The sequence below is a fragment of the Pollachius pollachius genome (assembly GCF_949987615.1).
Source record: "Pollachius pollachius genome assembly, chromosome: 6".
Taxonomy (NCBI): Eukaryota; Metazoa; Chordata; class Actinopteri; order Gadiformes; family Gadidae; genus Pollachius; species Pollachius pollachius.
The window spans coordinates 8,659,297-8,685,788 of NC_136939.1; the positions used below are offsets into that span (position 1 = coordinate 8,659,297).

General features: G+C 44.9%; 1 protein-coding gene across 1 annotated transcript in view; it reads right to left on the bottom strand.

The window, feature by feature from the left end:
• LOC307077610 (active breakpoint cluster region-related protein-like) overlaps window positions 1–26,492 on the bottom strand; it is a gene marked incomplete at its 3' end in the record, with an annotated part of 77,900 nt that overhangs the window by 25,975 nt on the left and 25,433 nt on the right. Inside the window, exons 2-6 of the mRNA XM_079739040.1 lie at window positions 16,385–16,557; window positions 8,367–8,465; window positions 7,663–7,848; window positions 2,875–2,982; window positions 2,242–2,302 (exon numbers count right to left, since the gene is read on the bottom strand). Coding sequence (XP_079595166.1) covers window positions 2,242–2,302; window positions 2,875–2,982; window positions 7,663–7,848; window positions 8,367–8,465; window positions 16,385–16,557 — 627 coding nt within the window. The remainder of the gene's footprint in view (window positions 1–2,241; window positions 2,303–2,874; window positions 2,983–7,662; window positions 7,849–8,366; window positions 8,466–16,384; window positions 16,558–26,492) is intronic.

Here is a 26,492-nt window from a genome sequence, read left to right on the forward strand (position 1 = left end):
GCCGTCCTTTGACTTGCCTGATGACGGCAATTTGAGAGAGCACACAATGGCTCTACGCAATCTGCTTGCTTTCAGTGGAAGACGGCAGACGTGTGTAACAGAGGGGACTGAGAGCTTGTTTGCGCTGCATTTCACGAGTGCCATCTTTAGAGTAACACCTCGTTAGGCCAATAAAAAGAGAAGAGCGGAAGAACATGGGCCACGCAGCTTGCTCGAAGCAAACCCATTTGTTATGGTTCCTAACAACGGCGGCTGGTGTTCTTGATAGCGCACCGACATGAAATGCGATGCAAGCCTACAGGAAATAAGGTGGTTTACACATCACAGCCTGGACACAATTTTGTACGAGGCTGTGGTCTGGTGGCTGCAGCAACTAGAAACCAAGCAGGCTCAGAATATAGGCTGGAGGAGACCAGCTTCTGCAAATAAAGTTCATCTGGCTGATCAGAGGGACCGCAGAACTTATGTTGTTTAAGAGGAGCCCTAAGCCACTACACAAACCAATCAGGCACAGGCTGTGCTTGGATGGTCGGATGGATGAGCGGAAAGACAGGAGGATAGATGGAGGAAAGAAACAACGTCAATCGAGTCATCTGTGACTCTTCTCTACGAATAGCACCACAGCAATCTTTCCCAAAGAGCACCAACGTCCTTCCTGCATCCTCCAAGCGTTATTGCGGTAATTATCACCACACAGTGCAATCAAGGCAGTACCCAGGGTACCCTTCAGTGGGCTGATTGTTCTGGGAGCGTGGAGGACGCAGAGACGCCATCGCTGTTTCAGAGAGGGGGGGGAACGCCATGGCAACAACCCGCATCCCGTAGGCATCCGCATAACAATCAACCTGCATGTGTTCTATTGAGAAGAGAGGTAGCGTAAGGAAAGGCAGAGAGGGAGGTAGAGTGAGAGAGGGAGGGAGAGGGAGAGAGAGAATGAAGGGAAAGGCAGAGAACGAGATAAAGAGTGATGAAGAGAGTGATGAGGTAGGGAGAAAGAGAAATCCCAGGACAAGTTTTTGTGTTTTAAGACTTTTCATTTTTGTCCTCAGAGGAGAAAGGTAGAGTAAGAAGAGAGAGAGAGAGAGAGAGAGAGAGAGAGAGAGAGAGAGAGAGAGAGAGAGAGAGAGAGAGAGAGAGAATAGATAAAGAGCGAGAGCAAGTGGGAGGGAGAGAGGGAGAGTTACAGAAAGAAAAGGAGAGAGAAACAGAAAGAGAGCGGCAGCGAAGCAGAGAGAGCTGAACAGAGAGAAGGAAAGAGACAGAAGGGGGGAAATAAGGGGAAGGAAAGAGAAATTGATCTTGATATAGTCAGCACAACACAATGCTTATAATCGCAGACACCAGCTCGCCCACCCGGCTCCCCCTCATGCATCTTGATTAGCTCAGCTCCCTCACCTCTCCCGGCAGCTTGTACTGGGAGGTGTGATCACTGGCTGTCAGTCACACACAGCCACTCAAGCCAGGAGCAGAATCCCCTCACAAATACCCTGTATAGACACTCCAATCAAGAGACACACTCTTCGGTAGCTTAAGTGCAGATATACACGCACGCGCACACACACACACACACACACACACACACACACACACACACACACACACACACACACACAGTAAAGCTAATGCTTATTCACAGTGGGAATATATGACTCCTTTTTCCAAAACGATTAAATCCAAAAGTTTCTCGCAGCCAACGGCACGATCCGTCACCCTCGTTCATCTTCAGACTAGATCACCTGATAGCGTGTGAAATGTCATCACCACCCCAGCAGAGTCGCAACTAACTTCACACACACTGCCCGTCTCAGGATCGCCGTGGCGACAAAAACAGCAGCAGCAACATCGCATCCGCTTCACGCAAAACATCGATAAAAGTGGACCGAAAAAGAAAAGGTTTCGGGGAAGACCGCGTCCGCTTTTACCGTATGTGCAGTTACAGCACAGCCTCAGCACCAGAAAAACCTCCATGTCCCACATCTCCTCCTGAACCCCTCCTTCTGCTCAATGACTCCCCTCTCAGAACAAGGGAGAGGAGAGATGGAGAGCGAGAGAGAGAGGGAGAGAGAGAGGGAGAGAGAGAGCAAGAGGAGCAGTTTGCTCTAACATGCACTGCTCCCAAAGCCCGCCACTGCATACACAAGCAGAATGGGCAGGGCTGAAGTCTTAAAGCAGCAGCACGCCGACTGTGGCAGGACACACACACACCCCCCCCCAGCCACGCTGACACACTCAGAAACTCACCCTCCATTGTGTTGGTGGTGGTACAGTCCTTGGAATCTTTAGGACCCTTTACTTTAAGGTTCTGAAGAGAGAAGAAAATAACAGAATACATTATTACATTTGTTTATTTATACACACACAGCACCACAATACAGACAGATCCATAGTTCTCTGGCATATACACTACAGAATAGACAGATACACACACAATTCCCTTATGTATAAACACACACACAGCTCCACAAAACAAACGTCAAATCAATAGGTGTCTGCAACACAGACACACCCGCACACACGCACAGGAAAAGGACTAGAAAGCCACCGCACCAGGGCTTTCAGCAACAAACCTGCAAAACTACGGCAAAAACCAAACTAAAGCCCTTTTTTAGTAGCCTCTGACACTGTCCTCCGATGTTACTATTGCTGAACCAAAGTGAAACAGGGCTCTTCTAAAATGCTAAACAATGACGTTGAATCAATGACATTGATTATGGAGAGACCTCCATGGAGCTTAATGTCATTAAATCACCACAAGGGCGTCTTTTCTTGGTCTTCAAGGCCACCTTTCAAATGTGTGGATCCCATTTTCAGGAAATACTGAAGAACTGAAATAAACATATTGGATGGGGGGTGGGGGTGGGGGGGGGCTCTCACCTCGGATATCTTCTGGAACTGGCTGTTGGCCTGGCTGCACTTCTCCGCCGTCTCCAGGGCCACTTTGTAGTTGTCCACGAAGGCCTTGTACACCCCCAGCTGGCTGGCCTGCAACGAAAAGCACCACACAGAGGGAAGGGATCAGCAAGCTGAAGAAAACAACTGTCAAAAAGCACCCAGAGAGGGGCAACTTGCTTTTATCCTAACGTATTCTAGTCTAGGCATAGGGGGATGGAGATAAAAGGTAGGCTTTGTTTGGTAAAAAATAGAACATCACTATAAAGTAGAGGAGGTATTGTATAGTGTGGAAGGAATGATACTGTGCAGCAGAGTAGGTATTTGGTGGTATGAAAGGAACACTGCCGTACAGTACAGAGTGCTAATTATTTTAATTAAATCAGACACTTTGCCTGCAAAGTAAATTTGGAATAAAATGTGTCTGTTTTGTTGAATAGCAGACTTAAAATGATCAAAGGCCTTACAGTGACATAGAGCTTAAATTAAACATATCTGAATTTCTTTCGCTTTCACTTTTTTCCCCTGAGACACTTGTGTTGTTAAAAAAGGCATTAAAGGCAGGCATAACACACGTACGTACGCACCCACGCACCAACAACATAGTCATATTCAAACACAGCAAGTCATCCCAGAGCTTGGTGCTTTAATTCAAATACAGCTGTGGTCTGGGTTTCTCTCCTGCTTATCATCTCGTTAACAGACATTCTGTTCACCTTGTCCACGTGATGTCACCACTAGGCTCTTAATTGGATGAATCTGAACGCACTAAATGCGGCAACCAGAATCCACAACTGGAAGCCAACCTCTCTTTCCACACTTTGGAATAAACAATTTATGTCTGCTAAGCCACTTATCGTGTACCGTGCTGTGCGGTCCATATGTAGATATCAGGAGAAATAAATGACAGTTACTGGAAGTAAATTTAGTATATTAAGAAATTAAAAAAAGACACAACTTAGCAATCAAAAGCCAACTAAAAAGGAATAACATGACAAATAAGTACTATTTCAAACAAATATCTAGTGTTCATAAACCATTCAGCAAACTCTGCAGGAATTAAAGAAACGTTCGACAATTGCATTCGAAAGTCAAGAGTCAATGATTGGTTAACAACTAGTTCATTCATGATCACCAATATCTCACTAACACCTTACAGCACACAGCAGTTTGCTGGTGTCGCAAGGAATCAGTCTGCTATTGTCAAGGGACACCTTCACTTAAACTGTGACAGGCCAATGTAACTCCCTGTGGACCGTTTAGAGGAGTTTGGGAAGTGGTGAACAAGCTCTAAATGTTAGGTTAAACGGTTTGCACAATATTTACTTGAAAAAGGGTTGTTATGGATTATTGTCAACTTTATTGAGCGGTTGAGATGAGTCTCGGTTTTTTCATGTTGAAAACATGAAAGTGATTTTGGTGTATACGATTTTGGTGATTTTGGTGTATACTAATAATAAAAATAGCACCCACGCAGTACAGCATAATGCAGCACTTTGATAAATGGATTAAATTTAGCTCAACGTGCTGATCAAAATATACCGCAAAATGTGGACAAAAAAGCTGTTTCGCCGGGGTTTGAAGTATTATATGTCATATATTTATTAATATGACAAGGAAGTAAACTTCCTTGTCATATTAATAACAGGTATTGAAAAACAGAAGGGGGATTCCACTATTTCTATAAGCAACACTGTGCTTTGCAACCAACAGCCAGTGATGCTGTCCCTTCACAGAGGAGCTAAGACCTAGCAGTTCTGATAGCATTTTAACACCATGTCTCTATAGAGTCCTGTGTACCCAGCTCACGTATCCTCATCTTTGTCCTCACCATACTTAGAGAGCACTGTTCCACAAGCACAACGCATGACATTTATTCATACCAAAATGACAGCTTTGTATCTCTAGCTTGAATAAGCCAAGTGAATGTAGGAGGCCCTGTGCTAATGTGAGATTCTATGATAACATTATGCAGCAAGTCAACTGTATGACTCATACTAAACCTAAATGGGTTCAATTGGTTTTATCGGGAATAGGTTTACTTTATAACTGTACAAATCAAAGTGAATCTTCATAAATTCTCTCCATGCATTAAAGCTCATCAACAATATCAAGGTGTTTCAATCTGCCAGTGAATTAAGGCCCTAAACCTCCCGCTTCTAACCAATGAAAAGCCCAGACAGCCATTCAAGTCTGGAGACAGTTGCCAAGGCAGCAACTGGATGCTTTGCCGCCGTGTCTCTATTGGAGGTGTGAGAAGGCGCGACCCTCTGCCCGGTAGCCCACTGCCCCTGCTACTTCTACAACCACTCCTTCGGTTGGCCCCGGGGCTGGCCCCTCGTCTGCCTTGATGGGACAGCAGGAGGGAGCAAACCGGATGATTGAATCACCATCTGTGCCTGGAGTCCTGCGGCCCAACTACATATTTAGCCGTCACCACCCACACACCAACACACACGTCACACACACACACACACACACACCAGCGCAGCACAGATGGGTGTTGATGACTTTACTAATGGGTGTCACTGGGTGTTGGGACTCCTGTTGGTGGTTCCAAAGATAGAGAGAGAGGGATGGGGAGGGAGAGGAAGACAGACAGAGCGAGAGCGAGACACGACGGGAGAGAGAAAGACAGAAAGAGAATTTGATGTGTTTATGTTTTACATTTTGTATATTTTTCTGTTTCTTTTTCTGTTGATGATTGTGGAAGCGTATGAGGATAAGCACATTTCTGTGCAAACAAACAGTAAAGTTGAATCTCCTTTCTTACAAAGAAGAACACAAAACAGATTGATATTTGTGGTGAACACACTTATAATGCAGCCTTCTAAGTCAGCGCAACTGGAATATTGCTTTTTTTACCTTGTAAATAAAGCCAGCTCGTAGCTTCAGTTGCTGCAACAGTTTATTAATTCTACACCACCACTGCCTGGGAAGGTGCCAAGTCCTTTGTGAACACTGGTCCAAGAAACAGTGAATCATAGCGTAATGGGAGATGTATTTTTAGCACTTTAATGTGTCTCTTTTTGTCTGCCGTGGCTTTCGGCGTTCACATCTCTAATGTGGTCCAATGGGGTATGTTTTCTCATTTAGTAATACGTCACTTTCTGAACATTTGTTAAAGTCAAGCAACGAAGGTGCCTCATAGCTAAATATCACTCAAACATGAATTGGTCAATGTAAATAATCTTTGGCTAAAAAAAACTGATCCTATTTTTTCATACTATGAAATCTTGAATAGAGAGAATTTGCTGTTGAACAGGCAGTCATTAACCCCTTAAAACTTGTTTAACATCCAACAAAGAGGACAGAAATTTCCATGACTTTTGACTTGTCACCGCAATAGAAAGGATTTCATCTTGTACAACTGGGAAAAAAATTTGATTCATCAGCATTGGAAGTAAATAATATGCTGCACTCGAAAAACCGCTAAATGCTGTTCTGAAGTTGTTACTCGAGACTCACATTGTTAGAACCACTGAATGTGTTTTTAGAAAACAACAAAATAAGAGGCAAAACATCCAGAACAGATGTGTTTTTAGTGAAACTAATTGGCTTGAGAAGGAGTAGGTAGATTAGCCTATGTGTATTCATTCAATCTTTGGTAAAAAAAATGGTGCAAAACCATGTCTTTCCCTCTCCATCTTTAAATCGACCTTTCTGTCCATCTAGGCAAAAAAATCCCATCAAATAAATAAAATCATATGACTATATAATTCATTTTTTAATGTTTAAATCCAGGCAAGCATATAAATATCCACACACAAGCCCCGTATTCATCCAAAAAAGAATCCTACTCGATTTGAAGGGCTTTCATCCGGCGGCAGTCTCTTGCAAAACCAAGAGCAGTAACTCCCCTAAGAGACAGCCTGGAGCCTGCGTAATACTATCAGACTGCAGGCCCACTTGGATAATTATACCTAACAGTAAGGTCTATAATATTACGGTCTGCTAAGAAAACTACAAGACACGGTAATGGCACACAACACACACACAAGTTAGCTGCAGCCAACAGCTGGACAAACCACAGCTTGTAAAGTTCTGACTGGTGGTTGTCTATGTTCTTTAAGACAAGATGAAGTATAAGGAAGAGCTGGGGGTGGGCAATATTGCAAGATATCATATCGAGATGTTTTTCAGGCTGGATCAAGATCACAGATGTTATCACTATTTTATTCTGGTTCAGGAAACCTTACCCTTATGGAAAAAGGTGTGATTTAAGATTTGGCTAAGAAAACAACTTTGGATGCAAGTATGAGCCGTAGAACATTAACTGATAGAATAGACGATAGATGTGCACAGTAGCACGATACTAACAATCTCTCTGTAAAGTCAGATCGTGCAGACATTTGGTGTTTTATCACACAACCCAAGGCTGAGATGTACAAATTAAATACTAACCATTTTATACCAAATTTAACATCAGTCAGGAAGGCCTGTGCACTGGCAGGAGTGAATCGAGAAAAAAAAAAGAAAAAGGTTCTGGATTCAAACCCTGCATCTGGACACATCCTTGAGCACGATGTCCTCAGCCCTACCTGTTTAATCACGATCTGCATTTGATTCACTGCATTTGAATCGAGTTGCTATGGATAAAACGTGTCTAATGAGGAAATGGTTCTGAACTCTCAAATTGTTCTCCATTTAGCACCAAAGGTATGCCCCAAGCCTACTTCTGGTAGCCTTCCTTTAAACACCAAAATAATACACTTGGGCACACAGCCGTGCCCACACAGACACTCAAACACATACACGAAGATGAGCCCTCACCAGCTTCTGGAAGAGGTGTCCCACTGTGACCTTCTCGTCCCACTGCTGGATGTGGGGGTACAGGGCGTCGTAGAACTCCTTGTGGATCACAAAGATGTCCTGGATCTTGTAGAAGATGGTCTCCACCTGCTGGATGGTGAGCACCGGCTGGGAGCTGGTGGCTGTGGCCTTCAGGGGACGCATGGGCTGGAGTCGAGAGAAAAAGACGAAGAGGAAGAGGACAGAAGAGAAGAGAGAGAGTGAGAATGGGTTTCAGAAAGATTGTGACCCCCATAATATTGTCCGTAAAAATGTGCAAAAGCCGGGACTGAATCTACTTTATGATATAAATCTATTGTTTATTATTATTAAGGGCTGAGAGTGGATATTCATTCAACAAAAGCCCTCATCCACAACCAAGGTACACCTGAACTTGAGCTCATCTTCAGTCAACTAAAAACGAAAGATGGCTGCGTTCAAGAGACTCAAGAGGAACAAGAGGAGAGACCTGACACTAATCTAAAGGCCGCCCTAACAGGATGTGTCCCCATGGTGAATCAACACACACAGCCCAGGCACTGTGCAGTGAGCCTTCTGAGGAAATGTCTTCAGCTAGGGTCCTCTCTTCAACCCAGACGCTAACCTAAACTTATAGCCCTTGTGCGCGTGTGCTCGTGTGTGTGCGTGCACGTGTGTGGTGCGTGTGCGGTGCGTGTGCGTCTTACCAGTAGGAGGGCCTCCAGCTGGTTGATGTAGATTTCCTCGCTGGCCAGGAAGCCAGAGAGCACCAGCTTCTTCATCTCAAGGCCCTTCTCAGTGTCCCCCTGCAGACACACAACACGGCGGTCAGCAAAGGGCATTCAAGTCTGTAAAGGCACGCTTTGTATGTGTGAAAGCAGAGAGGGGGAGAGAGAGGTGGACCCAGCGCAGAAAGAGAGAGTGAGAGCAGGAGAATGTTGAACAGCAAAAAAAACTAAAAAAAAAAGAGAGCGTAACACCTCTCAGTTGAAAGTACTGAAAAATACCCATTTCTTAAGTTGAATTAACAAAGTCTAAATTGTCCAATTGAACTGGATGATGTTGCGACAAATAGAAAAGGAACTGAGTGGAAAGAAAGACTGTACTTTTTCACACAGAACAAGCATTCAGTACACAGATTTCATAAGGTCTAGCAAATATCTGAAAATAGCTGTGAGCGGTGAGTCAGGACCATGCGTTTATCGGGCAGGTGTTGAAGTTTGTTGAGTTTGTCCAGGCTGACTTGATGTTTTCATGGCTCACTGTTGTTGGGACTGGAAATGGCACGGAATTGCTGGTCAATCTCCAGGTTCAGCCATCTGTCTACAGTGTGCTCTGAATGTGCTACTGACTAGCACGTATCAACCAGAGAGGTGTTCCCCAGTACTAATAAAATGTTCAGTATCGAAGTGAGACTGACATTGATGAAAATGAATCAGTTTCACCAAATGGTTTGATAACAATCACCTTATAATAATATTAAATTAAGCATTAAGAAGGGAAATCTGATAAATTAATGAAGGTCTCAAAGTAACTTTTAGAAAACATGTATTGATAATATAATAAACTCAAACTCTTTAATTAAATTTTCCTGAAATTCCCCAAAAGGATCAATAAAGTATACATAATCATAATCATTCCCATACATGATATGATATTAATGCCTTGGTTGTGGGCAGGGCAGTGATAACTTGCGAGTTTCTTTGATTTGAGAGGAAACCGGTACACTTGCAAGGCAGCTGGATCACAAGATTGAGATCCCCCAAAAAATCCATCAGGCCAGAGTTCAAGATATGCCTTTGTTTTCAAACCATCAGTGAGACTAGAGAGGAACTACAGGATCTAAGGTGAGACAATGTTGATCCAATCCCCCATCAACTATTTTATGAAAGCATGCCCTTTTCCAGTTTCCAACAGTTTCCAATGACGATTTCCCTGATGGTTCTGTGTAAAAAAAAACAACACATCTGTAACCCGTAAAAGACCCACGTGTACACAGGCAGAACACAAACTCCACTCAGAAAGGACCCCCCCTGGGATTTGAGGACCGTCTTGCTGTGAAGGAAGTGAAGCAGCATGGCTAACCCACTGTGCCAGCCCGATAATGTGGGACATACTGTTAAGTAACATCGTGTACACACATGTAATGTATGTAAAGCCTAGAAGGGAGTACAATCTACTTGTGTAAAGTATATCCATGAAAGTGTAATTCAACTATCCACCTTTGGACACAATGAAAGTTTCAACCTGCTCCTATCACAAGGTCACGGTACACCAAGATCTTGAAATACATTTTTATGATGTGTACAGGTAACAACCCAAGAAAGGATACGAACAGCTGAAAAGATGGCTTTTTCTAGGATTAACTGAACCACAAATCAGAGCAATATTGTTTGCATTAATAATAGGATTAATGGCACGGTGGTGCCATAACCCAAGGTGAGACTATAAAGCACCTCAATGAGGAGGCAGTAGTGGTAGGCCTGCCCAGGCAGGATTAATCATTAACACCAAAACCCTTTCTCAGCATGATATCAGAAATTATTGTAGTGTGTTTGTGGGCATGCGGGATTATTGATTAACACAACTCTAACACAATCCTTTCTGTTATGGGGATAACAACCTAAATCTATTGAATGCCAAGATTAAGGTGGGAGATTGAATGAGTGTTTGAGAGATCTTGACTCAGATGATTCTGTACGCTGAGATTATACATTTGAACATGTATGTAACACATTATAATAAAGCAAGCATAATCAGCCATTAAATAACGTCTCAAAGGTAAAGAACATATCTATTACTTCCTTTTATGTAAAGGAAAATGAACCACTGGGAAAGTTAGCTATACTGCGAGGACTTTGCTGATGTGGAAATTTAATAATTATCAGCACATTTTGTATGTATGCGTGCGCGTGTGCATAAGTGCGTGTGCGTGCTTGTGTGTGTGTGTGTGTGTTGTAGGTGCCACGTAGAGAGTATCCGGGCAGCAGTCATCTCAGTGTGCTGAGAAACAGGAAACGGAGAAGAGAAAAGCCGTTTCTTCCCACAGTGGGAATTTGTGTGGAATACCCCCCCCCCCCCCCCACCTTGACTTTACAAAGAGACTCTGTGTAGCAACGTGCAGCTTTAGCATCGGCTAACAACTATGGAATGGTTTGCCATGGCAACCAACTAGCCATATATGACTCCCCCATTTTAGTTTGCTTTGCTTTCAACAAAAACACACTGCAAGTCCAGTGCATGAAGTGTGTGTGTCCTTCGTGACTCATTAGGAGTGACAAAAGCAGTCGTAGAACAGCACTGCCCTGCGTTATCATCCCCATGTTATCTCCAGCAATCAAAACACACAGAAAAGACATACACTATTACGCCAGTGGGGAAAAAACTATTTCCTCAACTCTTTCCTTTTCAAGTATGCTTCAAACACACTTTTGGAAGCTGTGCTTACGCACCAACTGGTTGCTCTTGCAAAGAAAAACTTGTGACACACACACACACACACACACAGTGAAGTCACACAGACACTAATAACACTTCCCACTTGGCTATATTTAGCTAAGTGTTCTGACCTATGAGAACATCAGGTGTGTGTGTGTGTGTGTGTGTGTGTGTGTGTGTGTGTGTGTGTGTGTGTGTGTGTGTGTGTGTGTGTGTGTTTTGCACACAAATGCTCGACGAGCACACACACACACACACACACAAACAAATCAGACAGCTGTGCTCCTGATAAAGCACGCTTCACGCTAGCACAGACAGTGGTTTTATTGGCCTCTCGTCTCGCTCGTGGCCAACGCCGTCCTCACCTTGAAGTGTCGAGGAGCGGGAGGGGTAGTGGGCTCCTGCTCCCCATCGCCGTCCTCAAACACCTCCTCCTCCTCATCCTCCTCCTCCTCCAGCACCTTGTCCAAGTAGCCCAGCACCTCCTCCTCATCCTCCTCCATCTCCCCTCCCCCCGGTCTGTTGCTGTTCTTCTCCCCTTCTTCTTCTTCTTCTTCTTCCCCTCTCCCTCTCCCTCGGTGTGTATGTCGTCCCCACTACCCTGGGCGGGTTGTAATTGTTATTCTACGCCACCGTCGCCTCTTTCAAAGTCAGTCTGCACACATCCAGCGCGCTCTCACCACTCTCCCTGCGCCGCATCGAGACACGGATACGGACAGGGAACAGCACGCTTACTTAACCCCACCCCCTTCCTTCAGCTGGACTTCCTGGTCTGCGTTTATGTGTGTGTGTCTGTGTGTGTGTGTGTTTCAGTGTTCCGGCTCAAAGTCGATGAGGTCTGGCCTCTCTTTTCACCCCTCCTCCCTCCTCCACATGCTCCCCTCCCCTTGGCTCAGACAACCTTGCAACACACACACACACACACACACACACACACACACACACACCATTTCTCAGTGACTTCCTCAATAGGTCTCGCCAAGCCTCTCGCTCTCTCTTACACTCTCCTCATCTCTCCTTCTCTCTTGTCTGCTAGATTCTCGCAGCTCTCGGCCAATCGTTGTACTGCCTATCACTCCATGCTCAACATACACTTCCTGGATTGGCTCGAGCATGTTCTTTTTCCCCTTTCCCTTTATTGATTGTCTCCCCCTCCCCCATCGGCCCCTGTCTAATCGATGTGCCCGGCTCCCTTAGTGCTGAGCTGAGGCTAAGCCTGGGCTGCTCTTGATTACCAGCCGGGGTTCATTTCGCTAGCCGCTTGCAAGCTGCCAGACAACACAGCGTGCACGCTAAACGCGACAAGCAAGGCTCTCAATAAACCGAGAACGATAAAGCGGCAGCCACGTGAAGACTAAAGCTTCTAAATATAGATACAGTAGAGATATAAATAAACCCGCCGTCCTTCATCTTGACGCATACATAAAGACATGTAAATATCGTTAAGATGAGGGAAAGCTGGTGTGACAAATCTCTAGTGGAAGAGTGCCTTGCTCCTCTGTGCGAATGAAAGCCATTCACCGTGCCACGGCCCCCCACATCGCTGTCTGCCTGCTCACGCCAGCCCAACCTGCTGCTGACTGTGGCGTACTGTGTCACTTTTAGTACTAAAGGCTTAGTTATGGTTCCACGTCGACGCACCGCAAGGGGGTTTACGGACCCATTACGTCCTTGCGGACCCTCGTGGCTACAGAATTTGTAACCTTGCGTCGAGGCGACGCAGCAGCAAGGGCTGTGAATGGTCGGCTCAGTAAAAACCGACGCAGAACCAAAACGGGTTCACGCCTGCGTCGAAGCGTCTGCGTGGTCATTGCCTTGCGTCGAAGACCAACCATAATTAAGCCTTTAGTAAAAAGGCAACGGGATGGGAAACAGCGTTTTTAGGAAATTCAACCAGACACTGCACTGACTCTATAAAAGTATAGTTCAATGCAATGAAGAGTTTAATGCAACGTCGTTCTTACACTGATCTTCCCTTATCCTGCAGTCATGACTTTCGTGACAAAGCAATATCTTTCAGGCGTGCACGGGTGGACGCACGCGCCGACACAATAACATATCCAGGCTGTATTATTTGGTCCGGCAGGGCAGGATTCCTTGCGTCAGCCAAGGGAGAGTTTGTCGACTCAGCAGAATGGCCCCGGCTAAGCAGAGTTAAGGCTGAGGGGGCTAGATGCAGGACAGGGGGAGGGGAGAGGAGGGGGAGACCTTGGCCGTCCATGAAAAGCTTCCCCCATTTGAATTCCCCGTACGTCTGCGTTGCGTTAAACAGCCTACAGAGGCAGTTCCAGGGATGATATGCATATGGACTCCAAAGCTATTACGGTCAAATTGAGGTGCATGTGTTGAAGTGCATGGTGAATTAAGGAATGACCTTTTTTCCACCCCACCTATATTTAACATTGGAAAACATTTGATGAATGTTCTTTCTACAAAAAAAACTGACATGGTAAAAAAAGGACTACAATCTTGGAAATATGTCTTTGGGTTATTGAAGAAATCTGGCCTAAACACTGATTCAGCCCATATCTACAACAACATGGGGTGATAAAGATTGATGGTCAAACAGGGATTCTTTCATATACATTTTAAGCTATGATTAATGGCTGCGTGTCTGTTACAGCAGGTCATTTGATGAACATTGGTGATACAATCGATGTCCCCTCCAGAGAATATGCTTGAAAAAATGTCCATGTTTGTTTTCGCCCCCAAGTTGAAATGAGATCTGTGCCCTAGATAACGACAATTGGAAAATAGAGTTTTTAGTTGGTGACACATCCTTTCCTTTGTTGATCTTACCCATTCCCACCACTAGATAGAGCTATTGGTTTATCATTGGTGGGCTCTAGGTCTCCAGCTCACACACATAGCGGAAACACAGCGGATGTACAAAGGACATCTTTCAGTCATATTCACATTTTGTCTGTCGCCAGTGTGCGTCATTACATGAGATGATTTCATTCTCACAACCATTTTCACTTTAAATTTTGAAGAATATTCTTTCAAATTCGGATTGAATACACACAAACAAACTAAAGGCTGAGCATTAAAACAAGCAGATTTTTTTTTTTTTTTTCTACTGATCTACACGCATTAAGGAGGTACTTTAAATGCAACGAATGTAAAGAAAACCAACAACAAACGGCTGGAAAATGGGTTTCTTATGGGAGCTCTGACGGCAGCCAATCCCCCGAACAGATGTGCCATCACTCCACCATGTCAGAGTCTGGTCCCTATTTAAAACACACACAGGCTTGATTGCCACTGTCGACGCCATCACACCAGCTGGAGACTTTGAGTCACTTCCTGATTGAAACCCGGAAAACCTGTATTCTAACCTGTATTAGCACGTTGCATTGTGGTTAAAGGCTGAAAAAAGGATATATATTTAAATAGATATGTACCAACACTCAGAAGGAACTGAAAAAACGCAGGCAGCGGTTCACTTTTTTCTCAGTGAGAAAGGTCAGCAGCAGCCACTTTCAAACAGGAAGAGCCAATGAAGTGCGAGATAATAGTCTAGACTTGTAAAAGAGGCATTGAGAACTCAGAGGCTACAATGTTTCACTTCTTTGACAAAAAGTCTGTTTGAATAACAACCAATGGCTATGTCATGCAAACCCACACACTGAGCGTTGTGATGACTGAGAATGGAATAAAATACAACTTCATTGTCCAGCCTGGGCTAGGCTAGCCTTGCCGGTAACTTTAAAAACTAAATAATTTGCCATTGTGCTGCTTTAAGTTCCCAGTTTTTTATATTTTGCAAAACCCCATCATCCACAATGCAAGGCTACTAGGCTTGATGCGGCACCTCGTGCTGCGGGGATGCAGTTTCCCCATACACACTGCAGTGTGTATGAGTTTAGGTTTAGTGCAGTATTTCCACTAAACTGTTGACGGTAACATGTTGAAACTTCAAGTCAGACTAGCTGTTCTGCTGTATATCCTCATCCCTCTGATGTGCCCCGAGTCTCCGACCAGTGGCCAACCAGGTCATTAAAGTTTTATATAACTGTATCTGCCCCTACATCAGACTGTGAGTTCAAAACAGAAGTCAAGCAGTAGAGTTGTAGGGGAAGAGATAGTGAACTATTGTGTAGGTGATCAGGTCTGTCTGTCTGTCTTTCTGTCTGTCTCTGTGTTTATCTGTGTCCGTCTCTGTCTCTGTTTGTGTGTGTCTTTCTGTCTGTCTCTGTGTTTATCTGTGTCCGTCTCTGTCTGTGTGTGTGTGTGTGTGTGTGTGTGTGTGTGTGTCTGTCTCTGTGTGTGTGTATCTGTGTGTGTGTGTCTCTGTCTGTGTGTGTGTGTGTGTATGTGTCTCTGTCTGTGTGTGTGTGTGTGTATGTGTCTCTGTCTGTGTGTGTGTGTGTCTCTGTCTGTCTGTCTGTCTGTCTGTCTGTCTGTCTGTCTGTCTGTCTGTCTGTCTGTCTGTCTGTCTGTCTGTCTGTCTGTCTGTGTGTGTGCGGTGTGTGTGTCTCTGTCTGTCTGTGTGTGCGGTGTGTGTGTGTGTGTGTGTCTCTGTCTGTCTGTCTGTCTGTCTGTGTGTGCGGTGTATGTGTGTGTCTCTGTCTGTGTGTGTGCGGTGTGTGTGTCTCTGTCTGTGTGTGTGTGCGGTGTGTGTGTGTCTCTGTCTGTGTGTGTGTGCGGTGTGTGTGTGTGTGTCTCTGTCTGTGTGTGTGTGCGGTGTGTGTGTGTCTCTGTCTGTGTGTGTGTGCGTGTCTCTGTCTGTGTGTGTGTGCGGTGTGTGTGTGTCTCTGCCTGTGTGTGTGTGCGGTGTGTGTGTGTCTCTGTCTGTGTGTGTGTGCGGTGTGTGTGTGTCTCTGTCTGTGTGTGTGTGCGGTGTGTGTGTGTCTCTGTCTGTGTGTGCGGTGTGTGTGTGTGTGTCTCTGTCTGTGTGTGTGTGCGGTGTGTGTGTGTCTCTGTCTGTGTGTGTGTGCGGTGTGTGTGCGTGTCTCTGTCTGTGTGTGTGTGCGGTGTGTGCGTGTCTCTGTCTGTGTGTGTGTGCGGTGTGTGTGTGTCTCCGTCTGTGTGTGTGTGCGGTGTGTGTGTGTCTCTGTCTGTGTGTGCGGTGTGTGTGTGTCTCTGTCTGTGTGTGTGTGCGGTGTGTGTGTGTCTCTGTCTGTGTGTGTGTGCGGTGTGTGTGTGTCTCTGTCTGTGTGTGTGTGCGGTGTGTGTGTGTCTCTGTCTGTGTGTATGTGCGGTGTGTGTGTGTGTCTCTGTCTGTGTGTGTGTGCGGTGTGTGTGTGTGTCTCTGTCTGTGTGTGCGGTGTGTGTGTGTGCTCACCCCTGGCAGCAGCCCGTCTGGGGGGGAAGGGGATGCCGCGTCTCCGTGGGGGGTGCACAGCTGGGGGGACATGGTGGGAGACTCGTCGATGAATGGCATGGTCTCCGAGCCGTCCTGGGACTTGACGTCCTCGGGCCCGTCGCCCTCATAGCCGTCCGTCGTGTAGTTGAAGTCTGAGAGGGACAGACAGGAGGACAAGGGGTTAGGACACAATTGGGCCACTTCACTACTTGATCATTTCATTTTTACATTCATTTTTTATTTCATTGTTGTCCTTTCATTTCCTTAATTCAATTTTCCATTTGATCTAAATAGATGACATTAATTTTATTTACAATTAAATTTCATCTTAATTTTTTCAATTCCATTTTTAAAAATTGGAGACAAATTATGACATCATGCTGTTCAATTTTATTTTTGGCCATTCAACTAGTAATTAGCCGCGATTTCCATTCTCTCCTATGACAAACAACTGTGACCCACAACTCTGCTGCCCCACAACAGAGCCTAGAGGAATACACCGTTTGGGGCAGGACAATTAACTTGTTGTCCAACAGCTCATATGATGATGTTTACGTTGTTGATGGCAAAAAGATAGCTAATAGAGAAAGTACGAGCATAGTCTATCCATAGTAGAGAGAGTATAGAGAGGCCAAAGCAAAGAGAGCATTGAGAGAATATATAGGAATTAAAGAGAGCATATAAGGTAGAGAGAGCATAGAGATTACTTAGTGTATTGACAGTTTAGAGAGAGTAGCGGTACCACAAAGATTAAAGTGCATAGAGAGTATAGAGAAAGCAGCGGTAGCATAGAGGTTATACAGAGTGCAGGGCTGATAGGAAGTGAAATGATCTGTGCCTGAAATGATCAAATACATTCGAAGACACCATAGAGAATTGCCTTTCTTGACAACAATGAAAGGAGCGGAACTCGCACACCATGTAGCCGATGCAACAATACGTTTTTATTGCATAAAAGTGTAAAGTGCTACCCAAAGTGGTGTGCAAAACGTCTTCAGTCCCATTCAGGCCATCCTAGACTTCCTTATATAGACTACGCCTAGTTGGTGGCAGACATGTTAATCAAAAGGTCAGGTAGGTTGATGTGTTAACTAGACATTTTAAAAGGCACCACTAACCTATTTTCACTTTTCTTGACAACATACATGGCCGAGCTCAAGCCTGAATTCAGGCACCACGCCTGAACTCTATCAGGCCTGAGAGTGTATAGAGAGAATATACAGAGAGTATAGAGAGAGCAGCAGTAGCACAGAGGTAATACAGAGTGTACAGAGAAAGTACATAGCCACAGTAACCGCTCCGGAGGGGAAAACCCTCTGGTTAGTTCCTTGAAAAATGACCACCATCAAATCCTTCAAAAGTGACAGCGAGTAGGGGAAATATACCACCTTTGCCTTGGTCTACATCCATGAAATAGAGCCATTTATTTGGTGGTCGGACATGTGAGAGAGAGCAGTAAAACAAACAGGCCACGGCTGCACGGGTAGAAATCACTTTGTCAAATCACCGGGGCAGAGAGAAGATGATGGATCGACGGAAGAGAGTTGTGTGTGTGTGTGTGTGTGTGTGTGTGTGTGTGTGTGTGTGTGTGTGTGTGTGTGTGTGTGTGTTCTATACACATGTGCAATTGTAGGGATGGACTGTCTGCCTTGAAATGGCCTGCTGCACACGGCTTAAAAGCCCCCACGAAAAAAGCTGCGCTACTGACATGCTGCAACAATAAGACGCCACGGGCGAAAAGGCAGAAGACATATGCTTCTGCCTTTGCGTGTGTGTGTGCACGCAGCCGTGTGCGTGCGTGTGTTTTCAGAAACACTACACACTTGCGTCATGCCACAGCTGTGCATTCTTCAGTGATGCATTTGCTTCTGCACATGCTCAGTAAAACCCTCTTACAGATGTCCCCACGCAGAGACACTCCTACCAAAATAAAACCCATCACTCAGACACAGACACAAACCCATGGATGTCCCCCGCAACATACCAAACACACACCCACACACACACAATCACACACACACACAAGGTTGCTTTGAACCTAATGAGCCACAAAAGAGCCTCAATGGCAGAAGCCATAGCAGGAGTCATCATCGTGCCAAACAGCATTCAGTCCCAGTCATCGGGGGAGCAAGGGGCCTGTCACCTTCTCAAGACGTCACCAACACACAGTCACCGGACCACCCACCGTAACAATTATAAACAAAACAGTCCATCCATCTGCTTGCGCTGTGTGTGTGTCCCTCACATACACACATAGACCTCCAGCTATTATTACCATAAGCGTTGAATTTGTTGAAGTTCATTTTCGATTTTGGCTCGTCACTTTTTCAAACTGGTCCCCGTTGTTAGTCGTTAATATCGTTATAGCCGTAGCTTAGCAATAATATAAAAATGTTCTTCCGATTCTGATAAAGCTGCGGGCTATTGGTTTCAGAAGGCAGTTTGGAAAAGTGAGGACAATCAGTACTTTATTAAGCATCAGCACACTCAGATAAAGATGTAACCGCCCTGAAAAGAATGAAGAAAAACATGCTGGCCATTAGTGTGAATCTAATCCCATCAATGGCCCTTCATCACAGAGCAGTAGCAGTAGGGGGGTAAACAGGGGTAGCTCATCAAGTTAATTATGGGTCTGTAGGCATGCCAGTTCACATGATTAACATAAGGAGATACACCCGTGTTAGTGCCTACTCTTACACCTTTGTTATGATGGCCTATTAACGGATATAAATGATCCTCAAGCCTGCAAGTCGCTGCTCATGAAAGTAATCTACAAAAAGGGGTTAATAGAACCAGACCAACAACGGTTATTACCTCTCACAGTTGTGTGCTCCTCCAACTGTGCTGCTATTGCCAAACAGCCTCCATCTCTCACCCACTACGTCTCTCTCTGTCTCTCTCTCTCCCATCTGTTCCTTCTCTGCCATCCCTTTTCTGTCCACCTTCTGGTCTCAGTGTGTGCCAGTGTGTGTGTGTTTGTGTGTGCCAGTGTGTCAGTGTGTCTGCCGATGTGTGTTTGTGTTTGTGTGTGCGCCGGTGTGTGTGTGTGAGTCTGGGCTTCGACCAATATCTGAAACTGCCAACTGTACGATTCCTTTAAATATTTGAATCTCTTGCCGTTTTTAATTAAACGGTATAGGCTGTTTTGAAAATGGACGATTCATAACGTTGTGCAAACCCCATTCACATCATTCTTAATGCTATCATTCATTTTAATGTTAAACACTGAGCCCTTCTTACTCTTTCAATTCACTTTTTTCTTTTCTTTTTCCAAAGAAGAACTTACAAAATGAAAACATCCATCCAACTGTAGACTTTATTAGATAATAAAACCCAGGCTTTTGCCAATATCTTACTTCTCGACAGGAACTCAACCAGCATAATGAAGAACAGTCTCTGAATGCTTCCCATTATATTATGTCCAGTAACACCACACACACACACACACACACACACACACACACACACACACACACACACACACACACACACACACACACACACACAGCCAGAAAAGTGAAGTGCGCACAAGTTCCATTAACTTTAAATGATTTGTTTTCTGGTAATAAACATTGCAGTGTGAAGCTAGGACCATCTGAGGTCACAGGCCTGCTCAACTATTCAAGGCTAGCATTCTCAGAGGAACAGGGTAGCAGTTTGATGCAGTTATAGGGCCCATGCCTTCTCTCAGCACCGTGTCACACACACACACACACACACACACACACACACACCCCTCTTCAATCAGTTAATGCATCCTTACAAGCCCTTTGCGTGACTAGCACAAAACACAGGATGGAAAAGAATTACTGAAAAGGAAAATCAATGCAGGGCCATGAGTCAATGGACAGAGAATTTCACTTCAGATAGACTCCATCAGCCACTAACCTGCCCACAGTTAAATTGCACACACACACACACACACACACACACACACACACACACACACACACACACACACACACACACACACACACACACACACACACACACACACACACACCAGCTACTACAAAACATGATTAACCATTTAGAGCGAGGACATCCCGGGCAAGATGTGTATCGACACAGGATCAACGTCAAAGTAACCGGATGCACTGTTAAACGAGGGACGGGGGATCAGGAAATCAATAGGGGTGAGGGCTGTCACGCTGATCCACGGAGGACTGGACAATGTTAGGGCTGACACATCGCAGCTGTACGCCAGGGGACCAGTCCTGGATGTTCACTGAGGGGTGAGGGGAGGTCAGGATAGTATAGTGCACTGGTTCCCAACCTAGGTGCCGGGACCCCACTTGGGGACCCCTGATATGCATATGGGGTCACAGCAGAAGTTGTAGATATTTGATGATCCATTTTTGCAAAGCATTTACATTTTTGATAAGATCTCATGACGTCTTGTATACAAGGACTGACTGCCTAAGGATTCAAAGCCACCAGCAGATGTCAAGTGGTTAGGATGTTGTTATAGGTTCTAGGTTTGAAACCCTCAATGTCCGCAGCATACTGAACTACATTTCAAACATGCCAGCGTGACGTCAGGCAATCGTTTAATTCTCATTAGTGACTGTTGACACCATTTCAGAGAGGTGATTGTTATTCAATACGCACATTGGGACAAGTTAATCATCATAGCAAATTACACACAGCCTCCCCTTTTGACCATTAGGGAGGGCGAGGGGTCACATGAAGGAGAGCACAGGTGAGGGTACTTACCATGGGGGTTGAGAAAAGAGCGAATGACGCACACTGCTTCAAAGAAAATATCCATGTTTGGTGCGAGGCTATGAACCGTTTACTCAGTTTAACAAAAAATGCCAGCTGATCAGGGTTGCCATCCAATAATCTAGTCCTAAACATCCACAACGTCGGTTTCCCTTTCCAACTCTGTGTGTTATGCCTCAATTAATGTGGCGCTTGTAAGTCAAAACTCTGATGCAATATGGTAGATATACGATCAGTCTGACACCTCGATGGGAAAAGATACGCGTTGTCAACGCTTTCCGTACACATTCAGGTACTTCCTCATGCAACAATGAACAAGCTTTACAGTTCTGATGCCAATCATTTCCATGTCCAGTATATGTAAATATACATAGCTTGCACGGTGGATATAAATCCCATTTCTCAAACCGCGAAACCCAGTGTTTTTCTCAGCCTTAATGGAGAATATATTTATATATTTTCACAGCAACAAAGAGGACTTCAAAACGTTTACTGTGGGCTGTTTGCGCATGAGGATCATTTAAGTAAGCTGGGAACATGCAAATAAGGCTTCCTGCTACAGAAAAACATATTCTTCAGCAGAGTATGGCTGCCCCATTCACACAGGGCGGATTATAAACCACAACTCATTTGGATGGCTAAGAGACTTTGCTTCGTGCCAGTTCTTTTGATGCCTCTCTCAATTTGATTAGAGAACCTTGCTCTCTCCTTCCTGTGCTCACTAGTAAACTGACAGCTCAGATAAATGGACAACGTACAAACAGAGACTGAGAGATAGTTAGTTTGGCATAATTACTCCACCAGAATAATAAGGATAAAAGTAAAACAGGTAAACGCATGTGCTCCCCGTTTTGTCTCAGGTCAAGTGTCTGACGTATGACTGACCTGTGGGATAGTTGATCTCATGTGCGTGACTAGAAGGTGTTCCTGTTTTTGAGAGAAAAGAAAGCCCCGCCCCCCAGCCACCTCCTCAAGTTAACACGTCTAGATAGAAGGCTTCCAAAGCCCACCTGTCAAACTCAATAGATATCCGTGTTTCCTTGGCGACGGTAGGGGCCGACATGGCAACCACACCCGACGGACACAAATGCTTACTCCGATGCCAATGAGTTGGTGAGTAATAGGACTAAGCTTGTATACCTTGGCATCGATGCACCAAAATCTAAAAGAGCGATATCAAAAGTGAAAGATACGGCTACCGGCAAATGCCACATCGAATGATTACTGCTAGCCATTGTGTTCATGTCCTCTTCCCTTTCACAAAGGAAATCAGCACCCAATAACCTAAAATATTGTGTATGGGGGTGGCTGGGAGTTTGCCCATCTCCAATAGCAAGCAAGCTGTTAGCCCCAAGGACAAAATCCATAGCAGTGAACACAGTACAAACTGTAGCCGGCATGCGTATGAACACTGCAACTCTGAGTACTGCATTTATGACTCATGCTTCTAGATCATGTGGATTTGAACTGATGCACAGTTTCTGAGGGAGCCACAGCAGCTGGCTATCAGCATCACGAATAAAATAACTAGATATGGCTTGAGACTAAATCATTATACATAGCGTTATACATAGGATGAATATCAGCAGTAGAAATAAAAAGGACTAGATATTGCTTGGGCTTTATAATTAAATCATTATAATTATATTAAGTTCCAAGTAGTTCCAACAGTTCCAGGAACACAGTTTCACTCCACCACTCATATGGATATATTGATACAACTGTATTGTCCATTAGGTTGAAGACTGGGATAATGAATCATCTCAAAGTTATATGGCCAGAGATGATGATACAACAGCTGTTATCTTCACATGCCCATCTGCTTCTTCTTCGATAGTTACGACTCACAATATGTTGATAATCCAAAAACGAGGCGAGGAACTCAAAACGTGTGCAGGGGGATGGGGGGGGAACTGTGTTCTGACAGGACCAAGGTCTACAGGGACAGGCTTGAGCTAGCAACCCAACTGTCCTAGGTCATAGCAGAGCCATTACAGCAGCGGGCTCGCTAATTCTCTCCATCGACCTGTTTGTGGTGTAATTTACCACTGCCGGCTCTGAGTGGACTGGTGAGTGAAATTAGCCACTCAACAATCCTCAAGATACGGTCACACACGTGCACATGCAAACCTCCCCTGATCCTGCCACAACAGACGTGCATTAACTCAAGAGGAACACTTGTTGGTGTTTGATGAGGGAAGCGGTCTCGGTAAGCAGTGGGGGTTAACTCCTGGTAATGGCTTCTTTGGAAGGATGATTGAGAACATCTGGGAAATGGACCATGTGAAATGCTGATCTATATTTCCATATCTCCATCTGTATTAAGTATCCATTAATTATCCATTTTGTACATTTGAAGAGGCTTATCTAAGGCCAAACACAGTGGATTCAGATGCGTTTCATTGAGACGTTATGCGTCTTGTTCAGGGACGCCGAAGGAGGTGAGGCTGTCAGGATCGGAACCAGTGCTTTTTGGCTGTGAGCTGAGCAGCCTATACGATATGATACAGCAACCTTGCAAATACTAAATATATTTATGGCTCTAAATACCTAAGGACTGAGCTATCAATCAACCATCATAAATAACCAATGATTTGCTAGTGTATAGATTTATGATTACTATTGATGTAGTTATGCATCCTAGTAAATATCTACGGAGACAATGACTACAAATCTTCATCATTGACTGATAAAGAAAATAGTCAAACTTGCATAGATTAGTAGGAATTGGTGGATGACTAGCCAGGCTTAGATAAGAGGATTCAGCGCAAAAATAATACATGCACAATATAGAGTTACTTACAATACCAACACAAATATATTATTCCTCCAGCCAAATCTTAAAACATCACCTTTTTTATTTTTACAAAAACATCTCAATTAGAGATGTCTGTAAAACTAAAGAGGAGCCAAGACAATGCAGTTATTTTAAGAAATTTTCAGTTTTTTGCCCCTGGCTCTGTAAACCTCCAGCCTGGGGCCTATAGGGGCTTGTTTCTTTCTGAAGTTTAGATGGGAGTAATGGGCTGTCAGACCCAGGCCAGACAAGGTCTGAGGGTGCAGCATGAGAACTGCGTGGTGCCATGGCCCAGTGGATCTCCAGAGGCCCGCTAGAGCAGAACATCACACACTGCTCAGAACTTTACTAGCCCTATTGGGGGATGACAGGCCCATCCATCACTCACCCACACAGACATGTCTTACGTTATGCTAATGGTGAGCAAGGCAAGCTAAGCTCTCTTGAGGTAACACACACACACACCCTTTTTATAAAATTTATATGATACGGATGTTACAAGCTATAATTTATTCAATTATCAATACTCATACTGATCAGACAACGGCTGATCATTAACAGCGCCACACCTGGATGGATGACACATTTTTGTATATATGGCTATTAAAAAGTTATTCAACGTTCATCATTACCAAGTTGAATCATAACTTAACCTCTGCCGATGCTGCACTTCCAATTGAGAACCGCAACAAAAGCAACTCACACAAACTCTACATACATTAGATAATACCGTCGACATTGAACACCACTGTGTCCTTGAACAGCGCTGCCCTTTAAGTCCCATATGCGGTGGCCGTACAGCAGAGAGTTTCCACTGCAGTGTGCGGAGTCACTGCGAGAGCGTGCTCAGCACCTTTTAGAAACAGAGCGAGGAGATGACATCAGAACAGAGGCAGCAACAATGGCTCAAAGTGTTCAACGGGCATTGCTGAGCCGCACCTGCTCAGAGACCACAGGGTACACACCAACACACACACACACACGCACACACACACAAAACGAGCCCATCCTAGCTCTCTTCTACAAACAAACATGCATACACATAAGCAAACACACACTAGCTCTCTTCTACAAACAAACACACGCAAACACAAAAGCAAACACGCACTAGCTCTCTTCTACAAACACACACACAGGAAAGCACACACTAGCTCACACACACACACACACACAAAAGCAAGCACACACTTTCTGTTCCACTCTTTCTCCTACATAATTCTCCTTCATACTTTTGAACAATGTTTCAGTTTAGCAGTCTCACTCGCATATAAATGCAAAGAAAAAAGCACACATAACTAAAAACATCGCTCTCATTTCTCAGAAACCAAATTGAGCCGTTATAAAAATCACTCGTGGCGCTAGCTCAGAAATGCATTGTGTGTGTGTGTGTGTGGAGAGGTGTACGTATGTGTGTGAGTTTTTGTGAGTATAAAGATATGAGGTGGTGTGTGTGTGTGTGTGTGTGTGTGTGTTTCCCTCTACTCTTGTGTGTGTAGGTGCGCGTGGGTAGTTCTCTACCCCTACACATCCCACAGTCGTCAATCAGCGGGCGACGCAAGGGAAATTAAAGGAAGCTTTTTTATAACGGAGGTCCCGCTCCCGTTCCCCGGCCCTGGGGCCGCTTATGCTACACATCATAATAAAGTCCACCGAATGTTGACAGCCAGAGGCTTCACTACTGCAGCTGAGGCAGAATGGCACAACTCATTGGAGGAGGGGCCCCAGTGATGACACACACACACACACACACACACACACACATACATCAATTAAAAAACATGTTTTTAATTTGAATCTATTTTTATGTGAGCACGGGTTTGTTGATATGTGGTTTTATCACTAAGGTAGCAGATTAGACTGAGCAGACCCATGGGCCAGATGGACAGGATTTGGTATTTAAACAGAGAACATCCCGGGATTCATTCAGTAGAGAGCTATCTAAGCACTGCGATCAATCTATGTTAGGAACTGATCGATACAAACCACACACACACACACACACACACACACACACGCACACACACGCACACACACACACACACACACACACTCAACCATGGCTTCAACTACATGTCCGCAGTTGAAAGTGACCCACCATCGTCATCCAGCCTTTTTACATTGGAATTCTAAAAGGGCAATAACCCTTTAAAGGGGACATATTATGAAAACAACACTTTTCCTGGGATTTGGGGTGTTGTTTTGGATCTCTGGTGCTCCAACACGCATACAAACTTTGATGATTTTTGGAGTGAGATATGCATTTCTGAAAGTACCCCGTCTACAGTTACCAAACGAGCGAGTCAGTTTTGGCGCCCCCTCCTACGTAGGAAGGGGGCACAGTTGAATATTACCTCTTCCACGCTCCCCTCCAATCAGAGCATAGCTAAGTTTTTGTGGACCAGCGGCGGCAGTCCGGCGGTAGTCCAGCAGCTCCGGCGGTGCCGTCGAAGCATTGGCGGCAGTGAGGCAGCTCCGGCGCGGGGAGCTCGGCGGCAGTTCGGCAGCTCAGCTCCCGGAGCACAATCCCTTTCTCCTCCATGTCACGGTTCATGGACTTCAGAGAGT